Genomic DNA, 15647 nt, shown 5'->3' on the forward strand with positions numbered 1-15647 from the left:
TAGCAAAACACACACAGACACATACACACAGATAAGCATGCAGTAATTTGAAACATACTCTTAACATCAATGTCTACATTTGCTACTTGGCAACAGTTCAACCCTTTTCAGCTCTAGATTACTAACCAATTACCAACTGGAGTGAGCAAAGGAAGGCAAGTGAGTGTGTGACCATCTCAAGCCAGAAGAAGGGGCAAAGTGACCTAAGAAACAGGGTGGATGTCTCTCTCTATGGGGGAGACACCGAGGAGCAGGCTGTTTATGTATGTTGCATATATGTTTGTGTAGGTGCCTACTGGGAGACATTATCAGCCTTGCTACTGGTTGAACCTGGGATCATGCAGCTGCAGCTAACAGGTTTGGCCGCCCAACCTCACATGTACTAATAGCTCTAATTTGTTATTTGAGAAGCTATCAAGTATCCATTTCAAATCTCTGAAATAATTAAAGATGGGAAGCCACTTTTTTCACTCCAGAAAACTCAGAAATAGTTAGTTTTCCACAAAGAACAGTCAGATATGTGCTTGGAAATACCACATCATCGTTTTCTGGCACCGAATTTCACTTTATAAACAAACAATTTCATTCCAAATCATGATGCATTACACTCCTCCTTCATGTAATACCTTCATCAAGTACTTGGTGTAGATTATGAAAGAACATAGCAAAAACAGAAAAAGTCACGTATTCTACATTTTTGTGAGGATATCCTCAAACCAGTTCCCTTAGCATCTGCATCCCAAATTTTACAAATATTGAAACATCTCATGAACTAGCCATTACTGGAAGAGTCATTTGATCTGAAATATTTATGCTTCAAGCTGTGGAGTATTTAGAAACCGTAAGACAACTTTACCAGACTCTGAGGAGAATAGGAGTTTACAGCACCGGAGCTGCCAGTTCCTGATGCCATCTGGGTGCTATGCTGAGAGTTCGTAAAGACTAGGGCTTGGCCAAAGGTCTGCTGCTGGGGAGCCTCAAACGAGTTGCCTTCTGTCTCCTGGGTGGAAGTCACAGGCTTTTGAAGCAGTGTTACCAAATCAATGCTGTAAGAAAAAGCCAAGTTTAGCTAGACTAAAAATGACAATTGTGCAGTATTGATATTGAAGAAGGCACTAAGAGTATCTAGAACCTGCCATAGTCAAAATGGAAGCAAGTCTTCATGCATCATACTTGGCTACCTACCATACAAGAACTCTCCATATGACATGATGGAATAGAAGTTTCTTCTAGAAAGGGAAATTCTGCTGAGACTTTCCACTATATCGAGAAACAAACTGTTTTTTGCACTYTCCCTCAAATCTGATTAGATTCTACCACATCATGCCTCATTGTAAGCATTGTAAATATGCTTAATGTAAGCATGTAACTGAAACAACAGATAAAAAGTATCATACTTAAGTGAATTCTACCCGCCAGAATCATGTGTTTCAATAATCCACATCCCCTGTACATCACACAATTCTTCTACAAGGAATAAGGGATCAAAGGCCTATCCCTGTAGAAGGTGGGCATGAGGATGGTAATGGATAAAATTATGCAAGCAGCAGTTGAGTGACGGCCTGATGCAAGCTGCACGACCAAGTTGTTTCTCAGATTGTAGGCACATATTCAAAATTGCTTTAACACACATAAGGAGAGTAAGAAACACGTATTTTGGTATATTTAACACGGCGTTTTACCATGTGACATATTTAAACAGAGGTTTAGCCGAGCACTCCTACAATAAAAACAAACTCCTAAAAAAATCTGACTGAGGCTTGTCCCAAATACACTGCAAGCTTAAACTGAAGAGCTGCTTTTTAGCACTTTTACTACTATGGATAACATATACCAGATATATCGATCAGATACTGAAACAAGCATTCAAAAAGTTTCTTTCGGAAAGGGGAAAAAATAGGGAAAAATAGCTAGAATTAAAGTTATAAACTACAAAGTTTTCTTAAACAATTTGAGGGACATGCACTTGAGAAAGTATTTACATCAGCACTAATGCAAAGCACTTTTAGGAAGTAAAAGAACATAGACTCTATAGCAACTGACTCCATTCTGCCTCCAAGTCCCACCCGTGTTGTAAGTGAAGTTTACTGTACTCTTAAGCATAGCAACAAAGCTCCGTCAAGATGCTTGGGAGCATTAAGGCCATCTAGTTTTCAGATATCCTGCTTTCTGACTAATTAGGTAACCTTAATGACCATCAGGAAATTTGCCTTCTTGCTAATGCAAGCTCTTCTATCATTATATTTGTCATATATAGAGGTGTTTGTGTAAAAGACACACTCTCTGGAATATTATCCTCACGGATTTGACAACCTTGGCTCCACATCCAAAGTCAAATTCAAGTAACATAAGATCACAGAGAACCAGCTATTTCCAAGCAAGGCTTCCACAATTTTAAAATCAGCTTCAGCAATCTGACCAAGACTGTTCTGRCTGTGTTTTATTCAACCTATATTTTAATGCATGCAAACTAAATGAAGTATTTTTAAACATAGAGGAAGAGATGKAAGAGCATCTTACCTTTGCCCAGGAGTAACATGATTCTCAGCTGGAACAGAGGAAGCAGTAAAGACCTTCGTTTCAGAAAGCTAAAAGAAAGAGTAAGAGTGTTTTAACCATATGTATGCTGACAACATCTGCTTCAAATCACCTGCATCACTGCTGCAGTGTCTACAGAAATTCCATCTTGGTCACGTACTTTCAGATAACTGTAATGCCACTCTACCACAACCAGTCATGAAAACTGCCAATACAACCATTAAAAACACAAGAAAAAAAATAGTCTAACAAATTATTTCCCATAGAAACACAGACCAAGTTAACTAATATGTTGCAAAATTTAATTTATTGAACACGCTAGTGTAACCATACCAGTTTGGGCAACCGTCTAAGGGAAGATTATATTAATAGAAATTAACTAACGTGACAGCAAATACATTCTCAATGTAAGTACAGCTTAGATAGACATAGCTTAGGATTCAGCAGAGCTCTGATAAATGCTGTTCAGAAGTCTAGCAYATGGCACCACTCCTGGTCATTCATTTCATCTATACCTTTGTTTTACTCTTCAGCTCACATCACCCTTCTGATACAACAGGAAAGAGTAACTTGCAGAGGTATTGGCTGTTGGGGAATTAAGGACATTTTGGGGGGGGTTGTTTGTTTTTAAACAGCTTGTCTGAACAACTGAGTTAAGCAGCTGCAACTTCCTAGCATCTATTCCCTTCTTTTGACAAGAATACTTGTAACTAGAAAGGCTCTTAAACTTGGGCTTAATTTAACAATACRAATAGATGTATATGTAGTGGTCATAGTTGAAATCAAATTTGCACATTAAGATCCTTAACCTTACGGTAGTTCTGCATGAATCAAAGAATGTCTGACCTATTTAGTTAAAAAACAAAAAAGTGATACTTGAATATAACTCTTGCAGGAAATCCTGCATTTTTAATTGCATGCACTGGTGGCAGCACATCTTATAGGACATCAAGGACACAAGCTAACTTGATCTGGCATCCCATGGGCAGCTCCACTGAAAGCCCACATATACCCAAACACATTCAGCTGACTGGGAACACTGCTGACTTAACAAGGACACAGCAGGGCTGACTGAGAGCAGTCACTGAGCACTCCAGAGAAATCGTTCAAGCCCTGTTACACAAACAGCAATAAACAGAGAAGCAAGGGAAATCTCACGTACTTTGCTGGCATCCACCTACACTCAAAACTCACAAAAAATGAAATGTGCCACAGTTCCTTCTTCCATTTCCTCCCCATTCCCTGCTACSAATGCACGTTTTCATCTTAAAACCAAGATGAAACCAATATTTCCAGCTCTGGGAATACTGCTGCATGTCTGCAACACCAAAAAACTAAGAAATCTCAACTCACGTTTATTTGCAAGAAAAAAGGCTCTCTCTGTTGCTTGGTCCCTTTCCCACATGTTATTTTAGAGCAAGCTGCATCAGCAGCATCATGAGCTCCCTGCGTTACACAGTTCACGGGCGTCAGCTAATGGCAGAGTGGCAGCCTCCGGTCTGCAGTCCCATGGTTAAATATGAAATTCCTTGCAATGCCAAGAGTTTCTCACAGTCACCTGACCCAGAATAAGCCCAGCAGTAGCTGAAACACCAATGAACCCTGAAAACCAGCAAATCAGGGAAATGGAGGATGTTCATGACAACCCAAAAGCTCCAAGTACAAGGGAGGAATCCTGAAACACCTGGCACACAAAGTCTCCAGCTACCAAGCTCCGCTACACTCAGATTTAAGTCATACACTGYGGCAAACACTGCCACAAGCTCAAATCAAGTTACAAAATCTGCTTTATGGTTTTGGCCATAATTTATGGTTTATGGTATCTGACATAATACCTGCAGCACCTGGAAAGTAGCTACACAGATGGAGCCACTGTTTCTTAGCAGGAGTATCATCATCTCCGAGAAAACTGGTTGTACTAACCATACGTTTTACTTGAATCTTTCACTTGGGAATGGCCTTACCTACATCTTTCAGCTCTTGTGCCAAGGGTAAAACCCTTCTCCAAGCAGCACACAGATAACACAGCTAACAACTAGCTACCATCTCCCACGGACAGTTGACATGAGATGTGAGCAGACAAAAAATATACTCAAGCATCCCGATAAGAAGCAACATTAACAAAACAGAAACAACAAGGCCTTACTACGATTTTTGTTATCAAACACTGAARTTAAAAAATAAAAAACCCAAAGTTTCATACTGCTTTCGGGTAAAAGAAACACTTAACTAAAGCATACTTTCAATATTTTTATGTGTTACTGTTGCTTCAAATAAAAGCTAAAACTACCGTATTGTTCAGGAAACGGATGCCTTTATCCCCTTTCCAGCAATTTGTATGAGTTCTATTTCTCCTCTGTTGACAGTTTCTGCAGCTAAAGTGTAGTTTCTTTAGATGAGAGAGAATGATCACAAATTTAATAGGAAAACACAAAGCTGTTCATATCACCTCAAAATGTATCTGTTCCTTCACCGTCCAAACCTGAACACCCCTTTAACAAAATGCAGCCTCCAATTTTTAAACGGCAAGTAGTTACTCACTATTTAACAATATGCTGAGAAACAGTGATAGCTGTTTAATACAGGATTATTAGATTACAAAAAATCTAATCCTTCCCAGGACAAATAAATAAAACTACACACCCAGCTGCTCATATACTTAACTAGGAAATTTTTATCTGGCCGGAGAACAATACTTTTAACTAAAAATATTCTTTGGAAAAGCACTTGATCTTTATTTGCAGTCAGAAAATACTTTAGCTTCCATATTCATTTCAATGGCCTCAAAGGCTTACTGTCCTCTCTAATTTATTTTCACTGTCCCCTATAACCCTGAAATCTTTCAGTTGACACTTTCCAAAAAATAGCCCCTTGTTCTGTAACTAAGAAAACTAAGGTTGCACAGAAAAGAAATACACGCTCAGCCAAATCAAAACACTTTTCACTAGAACTGGCCAAGTCTAGCAGGAGTTCCAGATTTCTCTGCGTGATAAGCTTGCTTTTATTCTCCATTCCAACAATTTTTGCATTTCCCACACGTTTTATCCAGCAGTGACTTTAAGTTTCCTTCCACATCACTTCTGCACACTGGATGGCAGCTGGTCTAGCGCGGGATTGCCCCGCAGCCCTCGTGCAAGTGTCCACAGGGCTCCTCCTGAAAGAGACCCGCTGAAATCTGAAAGTCAGATCTGAACCCACCCGTGTGTTTTGTGACATTATGCTGCCAAAAAACAGCACACAAAAAAGCTGCAAGATCAACTGTCATAGGAGGCCATATTCTATCATCACAGTTAATTCATAATTTACTTAAAGATGAAGAACAATTTGAGGCAACTCTTTTTTTCCATACAACTCCACTTAGTGGAACAAACTGCATTCCTAAACTCCTTTTATTTTTTATTTTTTTTTAAATCAGATGAATCATTTTTTCCTTTATTTTTCCCCAGACAGGTAGGTTAGGTTTGGGGTTTTGCAGGGGTTTGTTTGTTTGTTTGTTTTTATTTATTTATTTTTTTCTTTTCCCCCCAGCTCTCCATTTCACTCACTCTTTCTGAGCATTAGCACACCAACCCTTTCTTCTAGGTTTCACGGATGTTTTAAAGCATTCCAGAAGTAATAAAAACTAATGACAGGCTAAAGATTTCATTTGTCGCTCACTTAAAATTCATATGCAAATTACCCAAATCTATTAATTAAAAAAAACTAGATAAATAAATCCATCTTTAATCAGCATTGCTCAATATACCTCCTATGCTGTAGCTGCTGTACCATAGCAGCACCAAACACACTAGTGAAATTAGATATTTCCCTATCCTTAGCAAGCCAGAAATAGAGGGCAGATCTGGAACTAGCATCAGAAGCTGGCATCTTAACTGGTACTGGAAATAGAATGAATTCTAAAATGTTACCTATTTCCTCCAAACCCACACCTTCCTGAACACCTAAGACACAGTTTTTTGGCTCTGTTATACCAGGACATTCACACATTTCTAGGCATAACAGTGATGTGGCACCCTACATGGGAAAGCAAGAGTTTTCAGATAATCTCCTACTTAAAGCTGTTCCTACAAAAGATGAACAGCGTTTTTAATACTATGTTTTCCTTTCCACACTTGCTTGTTACCTGATTTGTTGCCTAACCTGTTTAGGCTCAATGATTTGATACAGCAGACTGAATGGCAACTTAAAAACACAAACATTTAAATAATAAATTAAATATGCCAAGTACTTTGCAGACATAAAGATGTTTCATCTGTTAAAGAGCTATAATAAAGACTGCTCTAGYGCTTCAGACAACACATCACAATGAAATGAAAGGAAGGAACTAAGTGATAACTTCATACTACTAACTCCCTTTCTAATCTTCCGAACATGAAGAGGGCTGATTGAAACAGTTACACACATTTCAAGCACATTGATCAAATGATGAGGCTAAACTTGTCAGTAAAAAGTACTACAAATTATTTTCATAAAAATCGTGGGATAGTTGATGTCTCCACACAGTACTAGGAAAAGTATGGAATTAACACTCATCAGTATTCAGCAACACAACTGTAAGTCCTTCATACTTAATGTGGGACACAACTTAAAATGTTATTATACATTAATAGTTCACCCACCAGAATAAATGAGTATTTTTAAATTTAATTCAAAAGAGTACGATTACATAAATATATATTGTTTTCAACAAGAACTGCCAGGAAAAAAATGYTAAGTAGTATCATTGCATACATACAGCACAGTACTATTTAGGTCATTGAATTTCTGAAGACAACATAGACTCTTAAAAAAAAGGAAGCAATGAATGCTGTCTATCCTCTGAGGTACACTTACATCTTCATTCCAGTCTTCTGCTGTCCATTCTTCTATTGAATTCTTCCATGCACCTATTGTAATTTGGGGAAGGAGAGAAAAGCAGTTAAAAACTGAATACATCGTATTTCAACCTTTCTGCATTAAAAGCCATCCCGTTCTTATTATCAGTGGTACACAATGCAAGGAAGATGGTAGTTGAAAATATGGAAAGTCTTGACAACTGGTCTGCAGTTTTAAAATTTTGAAATGTTTTTTTCTTAAGCTTTATTTATGATTTCAGGAACTTCTTAGCCAGTATTAGTAGCAGACATTGCTTACACAAACATGTCTGCAACAAGAGCRATCAACACCAAACTTGGGCAAGGATTTCCTCCATAGACCCATCCACAATGACAGTGAAAGGTCACCCAACCCTCCTCCTGGCTCTTCAAGATCCAGTCCAGAGTCAAATCAAAACAAAACCAGAACGTCTGCACCAACTTCCACAATCCTACTTTTGGATATACTTAAATTTGAGCCCCCAGCTCTACCTCTTGAAGCTTCTTCCCAACATGCTAACCCTCTTCTCAGAGAGGAACAACCCCCATTCTTTCCCCTCTGGTAGGACAATCTGATTTTAAAGCATATGTAGAAACCAGAGAGCACCACAAGAGTCTGGGCTGCCACCGTAACAGCAAAACGCCGCTCCCCGTAACGCGTGGCGGAGCCGAGGTGGCAAAGAGCAGAGCGCAGCGTAGACTTCAGCATGCAGCAGCAGTGGCAAAATGATAGGAAACCAATCTGAAGCTTTAATAACCTGATCCCTTCCAGAGGGGCAGCAGAAAGGGACATGCAAGAGGAACAAATGGTCTGAAGGCCTCATCTACCAGCGTAAGCACGAGTAAGGATATTCCAGCAAAAAAACAGGGCTTCCATTAATCTCTATAACCACAAGCAAGGAAAACACCAGCAATGAGGTATCTTGTACCATCACCTTTCATCAAGTACAAAAGCAAAGAGGAACCACTTTAATCACACCCTTTTATTTAACTAGGAACCCTTGGAAGCAGAATCATTCAGGAAGAAAGGCCCCTGAAGACAGCACCAAGTCCAGTCCATGTTAAACTAATCACTAAATTAGTGCAATCTTCTGTACATTTTACAAAGCAGCATCTAGGCCAGAGTAGGGTTGATGGCACTAATCCAGTGAACCCAACAAGCCTACCACAAGGACAATACACAGAGAGGGGAAAGGGGACAGATTTTATACCTTGGAATCCAAAATTATTTGGCAGGTCCTGAGCAAGGTAACATCCACTCTGTGTTGGCTCTGTGGAGCAATATAAAATGGCCTGAAACATGTTTTTGTGCTCACCAAATAGCCCCTAGCTAAGAGCTTTCTACACGCTGCAAAACATTGAGGCGCTGTTAAAAATAATAGTAATTTTGGCATGCTCAGATATAATAACCATGCCTCGAATTTCTAGTCTTACCCACATGTTTCTATAGATATTTTGGAAAGGAAGAAGAGCCAAATGAGCTCTGGGACACAAAGYAGCCCGAAGCAAAACAAGCCTAACTCCTGAGTATCCCCCTCCAGCTTTGGAAGGTTGGAATCTGCATGGGATAAGGGCCTGGGACACCTCCGTRCCATTCCATTTCAAGATTGATCCTACTTTCCAAAACACCTCCCCACTTAATTCTTTTCAAATACTGAACACAACCCCTTATTCTTCTATTAGCTTCTCCAAGTTGTTAAGTTTATTGGTATRGTTTATCCACACCCTAAGCTTCTAAAGCCAACGCTTCCAGTCTCAATTGTTTCACTGCTTTTCTCTGAACTAAATCCAATTTACTAACATCTTGCTAAAACTGAAAGGAGTCCAAGACCGATCTCGCCACAAGCAAAACAGCTTCCTTTTTGCCCCAAATCCACTTTGGCTTTGTTGTAAGCCCACTTATTCTTCTCCCTACCTTTACCTGCAGGTCTGGCCAGAAAACACTGTTTATCCAGTTCTGTTTTCCAGCAAAATCATGCTTTGTTTTCTAGTATGTGTATCACACCAGCTTCAAACTAGACTTCCATCTATAATTGTCACCTTTTTTTTCTGCAAAACCAAATTAATTCATCTGAAGAGAGTCATAAAGCCAATAAAAACTGTACTATATGCTCTCAGTATAGCTTAACCATCTTCCTCCAATCTCTTATTCCAATGAAATCTTTGGATTTTTTCTTTCCCCCTCTTCTAAATTATTCCCCATTTATCCCCCTGAAAATTCTTTTTTAACTTGGTCTATGCCAAACTTATGTGCTAATCTTATCGATCACATCCACAATAATGGAATAATCTGAAGGTTTCCTTAGAATGTTTCTTCCAAACTAAACACCAGTCCTAAAACAAATAACTACTTACAGCTTCCAAGCACACAATTCCCTTCCTCTGCCTTGACAAGATGAATTATGACTTATTTTTTCTTGCTTGTCATTCTTCAAAGTAATGTAAGGCTGTTCATAACCAAGCTAACAGGAACTAAACTTTATTGTGAAAATTATGAAATAGTACCAAAGTAGAGATACAGTAAATTATCAGAATGCATATTTTCATAATCTGATTTGAGATGTGACCACCTCCATAACTTCTGTTATAGAAACAGATGCAATTTCAGGATCCTCCATTGCCTTGTACATTATGAAGAAGGCAAGAGAAGGAATACACTGCATGCCTGTAAAAATAATATCAAACATGCTGTTCAAGCTTATTCCTTCTCAGAAATGGAACTTCTTTGCCACAGAACTGTATATTTCTACCATAAAAAAAAAAAAAGAGAAAGACATAGGGAAATCAATGGTAAGTTATTTGGAATAAAGGTACACTTAAATTATATCAACCAGATTTCACCTTTTCCTCCTCTTTTATTCCAACATTAAATTTTAGTCACACAGAACCACTGAAACTTTCTATAGAATTCATCATGATGCTTCTAGAAAAGCTTTTCGTTTAACCTCCTACAATTCTTCTGGCATCTGTAACAATTCATGACAAGATGTTTTAGAGTCTTTTCAGAGAAGACAAGAGAACAAATGAATTGGAGAAACAAAAGGATTCTGGGGTTTTTTTTTTGAAAAAAATTTTGAAGCTGGACCTCTCCAAGCACCAACTTGGAGAGGAAATACTTATAAAATATTCTGAATTGCAGAGCTATGGAGAGTTTAGATTTGAGTGAAGTCTTCATAAAACATTCAACACGGATAACTAGTTTAGCCTTCCTCCAGGTAGCTGCCTGGTATCTCCTTCTTAATGCAAGTGCAAATGAAAGACACTAATTCCCCAGCTCCTGTAGGTACAGTGCACTGATTCTGTTGGTTTCTTTACAGATGAAAGAAGAAAAGAGGCTGGGAAGTGGCTGGAAAAACAAGAGAGGGATTTCCCTCCTGTGCTTCTGTGCATAGTCTTATTTTACACCCTTCAACATCCTAACTGSAGGTAGTATGAATTTTGAGGCAGACATATCCCTCCTCATTCACATCTTTGGCAACTCTACATTGGAAACTTCTTTATTACTAGGTCTGTTGATTTGTAACAAGCAAAACAGCATCACAACTGAAGAGGATAAAAATAAAAAAAAAAAGGACTTGTTATTAAAAAGACAAATCAACAGCTCTACTTTGTACCTTTTGCTTCCAACCCCACACACTGTCTCCTGCTGCTTCCCCCAACATCTATTTCCCTTTTCCAATCCCATCTCTGCCCCAATACCCTCTCCTGCTTGACAACTCCTGTCCCAGCAACCTCCACTCTGAAAACACTCAAAGTCTTTAAGAAAGAATGGAAAGTCATTTCTTTCCATTCCAAAGTTGAAAGTGCTTCCCCCTTGGATAAAACTGATAAAGCCCAGAACTAATAAACAAATCTGTTTTTGTTGGTTTAGGGACTTGTTCCTTATGTTCTTAGGGCATGTCTAAAGAAAAAAACACTCTAAAATAAACCTCTCTCCCTATATTAATATACACAGATGTTTGTTTTACCACAGACCGTGTTCTTCCATTTTAATTCAAACTAAATTGAGAGGGAAAGGGTACTTAGCACCCAAACAGAACATTCCCAAACTAACTAGGCTTACTTCAAATACCCATCAACAAAATTATTCTGGAGAAAATTTCCCATGCAGACAAATTTGTACCYTAAGCCTCAATCCAATGGAGCCAGGGCAAACTCCAGCATGTGCTTTCTCACACATTCTCTGCACCACACTTAGCAGCTTTGTACAAACACCTTAAGTTGCTTCATCAAAACTCAGTGTACGTAAGCAATAGGCACTGGSCCTAACAGCAAAAAGGTATTTAGCCTCCAAATAGAACATCCACCCATTAACTAGAGAGCCTTGAATTTTAACCAATCTAGTTGCTCTAGAGCAAACCTCTCATGTAGACGCACTCATTCATACTCTCAAGGATAGTTTAGCCATAGCCAACTATTCCTACTCCTCGGTCGGATACTTTGTTAATGAGGTCTGAGAAATGGCATACAAGAGGGAAGGGAAGCTGCAACAGGGGAGGCAAATGAAGGCTACACATTGTGAGCAGGAAGAGTCACAAACATTCAGGTTGACTTTAGGAATGTAGCACAAGTGGTTTGTAAAACACAGTCTTAAAGCCGTGTTCATTAATAATTAACTGAGAAATACTCTACACCTCTGTTGCAGTCCCCTTCATTTTCTTTTTCCCCTCTCTGTAGTCGATTAATCTCATTGCTTCTGTAAAACCTGCGACAACGGACCCTGCCACGCATTGCTATATAGCGAGCACCAGCAAGCTGTATTCACGGAGGAAGTGTCAATTCAATAAATAATCTCCCAACTCCTTATCTGATAAACTTATTTGGAAAACCAACATGACTCAGAGTGAAAGTGCAGTTTTGTTTGCTATACCCTAAGTCCCTTCAAAAGTAATGCCTTGGAAAGATGCTGTATTTGGCACAAGAGCTCCTTTTCAATAGCCCTTAATTTACTCAGTGCCACTCAGCCACACTGAACTACAGGGCAGAGTGATAAGGTCTCAAAACTCTGAACCTGTTATTGTCTTCTCCAGTTAAGTGAAAAACAGCTTTGACAGAGTTTAGAAAGCTGCACCTCAAGAGGTTCACAGTAGGAGTCAATGAAGCTGAAATATTCCACCCAAGACACACCAGCCTTCAGTATCAGTTCTTTCCTTACAACTTGATTCACACACAAAAAAAATAAATAAATAAATTGTGGAAACCATTTCAGTAGACTTCAGAACCTGAYGAAGAGATCAGACAAGACATCCTCTATTTGGAGGGTGGAAGGCGAAAGCCAYCTGTCCTGTCACTTGGTGGTTCCCAAGTGTGGACAAGAACAACAACAAATCTCCATCCTGTCTCCATCCTTCGTCTTCACCTGCGGTCGCAGAATACAGAGGGCAGCCATCTCTGCAGTTGTTTTTCCAAGTCACAGATCCAGTTGTTTTTCCAAATCACAGGAAAGCAGGTCACAGTCTTCATTTCTGAGTCACCACATACGACCAGTGTTAAGTGTTTCCTTTTCAGACTAATGTCTGTTGCCTTCAGGCTGGATGACATACTTCACCCTTGACACTTCATACAGAAACACCCAGTCACCTCCATCTTCAGACAGGCAGACTGTTCTTTTGGCTTCTGCCCAAGTGCCTCCTCATGCTTAGTTAATAATTCCTCTCTTCAAAGGTGTCAGATCTTGGAACTCCATCTCCCTTCTCAGGTACTCACATCCTTACATTGCTACACYGTACAGGTGGGACTTGTAAAGATATCTCAGTGTCACTGAGTGGATTCACATTTACAAATAGTTTTCAGAGGTTTACTCTGACATTTGGACCCCATTGKGACCATTGGCCTTGGGACCAGTCATTTGAGGACCAATCACTTTGAGTGATCTAAATGTTGCACATAAAAGGTTCTTCCAGCTCCCCTTTGAATACTTTTCTCAAAGAACTATTAATACTAAAACAACTTAAAAAAAAAAAAAAAAAGTGTTTTGGCTTCATTGAACCAGAGCCACTAAGGCCAGAGTATATGTTCAGCACGTCAGCAGCAGGAAGCTAAAAAAATGATCTAATATTTGTGCCAGGTGAGATGTTTTCACATTTTCAGAAGTTAACACTAACAGAATGCTACTTTAACTATAATTTGCTATAGGTCTTCATTCCAATCCTTCTACTTCTTGAAACATCTTACCAGTTCCATCATCTGCATCATTCTGACCAGTCTCCCAAATCTCAGATTTTGTCCCAAAGCCATCAGTGGCAGAAGACTCCGTATAGTCTGCAGGGTTAAATGTCCTAGAGTTTTAAAAGTTAAGAAATGGAAGAGAACACATGGGTCATTCAATTAACATAAGTGGCATGATTTTCAGCTGAAGTCGCATTAGATTTAACATCTTGATTTCCACATATATTTTAGTCATTGGTTTTAAAAACATCTTCTATGAGTAATAACTAATGAAAAAGGAAAAAGGAGAAAAGAAGGAAGAAGAGAAAAAGTCAGGAGAAACTTTTTTAAAAAATTGCTGTAGAGAAACTGAACAAAACCAGGAATTCCTGAAAAAAAAAAAAATAGTAGCAGCATATTTACTTCTCCCACTCTACTAAGACATTAGTCTATAGGCAAAATATTAAGCCTCTCAGCTGATAGTTTCTCAGCARGCAACTGACTGATGAGAAACCAGAATCGGGTACTTTGAGGACCAGACTTCTGCAGGACAAGAGTTGGAACATTGGTAAGATTATTTCAGAAGCACTCCGGACACCAAACCAAAACCAGATTCACCTAAAAGATGAAAAAGGATTTCTAAAGAAAAACAAAACATCAACAAAAACCCCACACTTCTCAGGTTATAAGATAGCAGTGTGAAAAAGAAGGCTTATTAGGGGGGTAGAATGAGCCTTCCATTCATCATGACACTCGTGGTATCATATGAAATGCCACTGAGAGCAGCACTGAGTAAATAAACACAGGGGAGGCTACACTTCTCTGAAGCAAATTCTTCTGACAGAACTGAAATATCATAATTGCTTCTGAGTAACTTCTTTTAATTCTATATTAGGGTGCATGTATGTCCAAATACCTTAAAGCTTAAAACCTCAAAAACAAGGGAAAGTTTAAGATGACTACTCTTCTGGTCTTAGTTAGGATTTGCATCCTCTATGTTACACTGGACCAAACCTCTTTAATTAACCTGGAACAAGCACCACAGAGAACTTTCAGCCTCCTGGGCATCTGTGAAACTTAATAACTCAATATGACYGTTACTGCTAGATATAAATGAGTTACGTTTGACATATGAACATCAAGTGAACTTATGTTAGGCTTGTATATGGTGTGTCTAGTTATAAATGCAGGCTTAAGACAAAAATATCCCATCATCTACAAGATCTGTGAATTTTTGCAACCATGTTACTTTACCATAAGTACAGAGTTCTTAATAGATACAATGGCAACTAACATTGCCACTGAGTTTGGTCTTTGATCCTCCCCAAGTTCTGTGCTCTGCATGTTTCTTACCCCATGCCTTGGGCTGAAAACCTCCCCGCTCCTCTCCCTCTGCCACGTCCAAAGCCTAGGAGAGAAAACACCATTTAACAGCAAGAGCAGAGAAGGACCCACCTGCTAGTCTTGCTAGCACATTAAAAAATGCTATGATTGAATAAGAAATTTAGGATACATGTTTCAGTAGGACTCAAAACCTTTGGTATCTTTTCTATACCTAGTACAGTAGAAGCTCAAACACTAAAAAAAAGAACTTAAAGCCTCATCCCAAACTAATATGCGACACAGCTGTTGCAAAATTACTGGCTATGACATGACAATGTCTCCAATTTCTCATTTAGGGCAGCAAGACCCCAAAATCCCAACCTACTTGTGTACTTAGGTCTCTCAAGGAGCTTCCTTTTGCTCCTTGTCTTGTCRAACGAACACAGGTGTCCATATCCCATTTATGTTTTTTTCTCACCAGGATTCACTGCCCACCCCTACCTCCTGCACATTCTTCAAGCTACTACCACACAATTCCTTGCATTCAATCCTATTGACTGACAGGACTATTAACCAACTTAAATTATGCAAATTTGTAAGACTCCCTTATCACCACACAAAACATTCATTTCTGTTTAAACACAACAAAGTATTTTCTCACTGTCCCCAATTTTGATACCAGACTCTGTTTACAAGCTTCTTGCTATAGAGAATAGCTTTATTTTTGTATGTATGTATTTTGTATGCACCAACAAGGCATTCAAATTTTTGTATTATTTAACCATC

At 38.9% G+C, this 15647-nt stretch overlaps 1 protein-coding gene and 1 non-coding gene across 5 annotated transcripts in view; both read right to left on the reverse strand.

The window, feature by feature from the left end:
- UBAP2 (ubiquitin associated protein 2) overlaps nucleotides 1-15647 on the reverse strand; it is an 88385-nt gene that overhangs the window by 32084 nt on the left and 40654 nt on the right. For all 4 annotated transcript variants that reach the window (XM_026039681.1, XM_026039672.1, XM_026039666.1 and 1 more), the window contains exons 7-11: nucleotides 14892-14946; nucleotides 13566-13669; nucleotides 7372-7424; nucleotides 2521-2588; nucleotides 857-1046 (exon numbers count right to left, since the gene is read on the reverse strand). In XM_026039681.1, coding sequence (XP_025895466.1) covers nucleotides 857-1046; nucleotides 2521-2588; nucleotides 7372-7424; nucleotides 13566-13669; nucleotides 14892-14946 — 470 coding nt within the window. The remainder of the gene's footprint in view (nucleotides 1-856; nucleotides 1047-2520; nucleotides 2589-7371; nucleotides 7425-13565; nucleotides 13670-14891; nucleotides 14947-15647) is intronic.
- Nucleotides 471-554, reverse strand: LOC112948117. The gene has a single exon (XR_003249537.1). It is a non-coding gene; the product is annotated as a small nucleolar RNA SNORD121A (small nucleolar RNA).

This window comes from Nothoprocta perdicaria, unplaced genomic scaffold, assembly GCF_003342845.1.
Source record: "Nothoprocta perdicaria isolate Ctin4 unplaced genomic scaffold, notPer1 scaffold_10, whole genome shotgun sequence".
Classification (NCBI taxonomy): domain Eukaryota; kingdom Metazoa; phylum Chordata; class Aves; order Tinamiformes; family Tinamidae; genus Nothoprocta; species Nothoprocta perdicaria.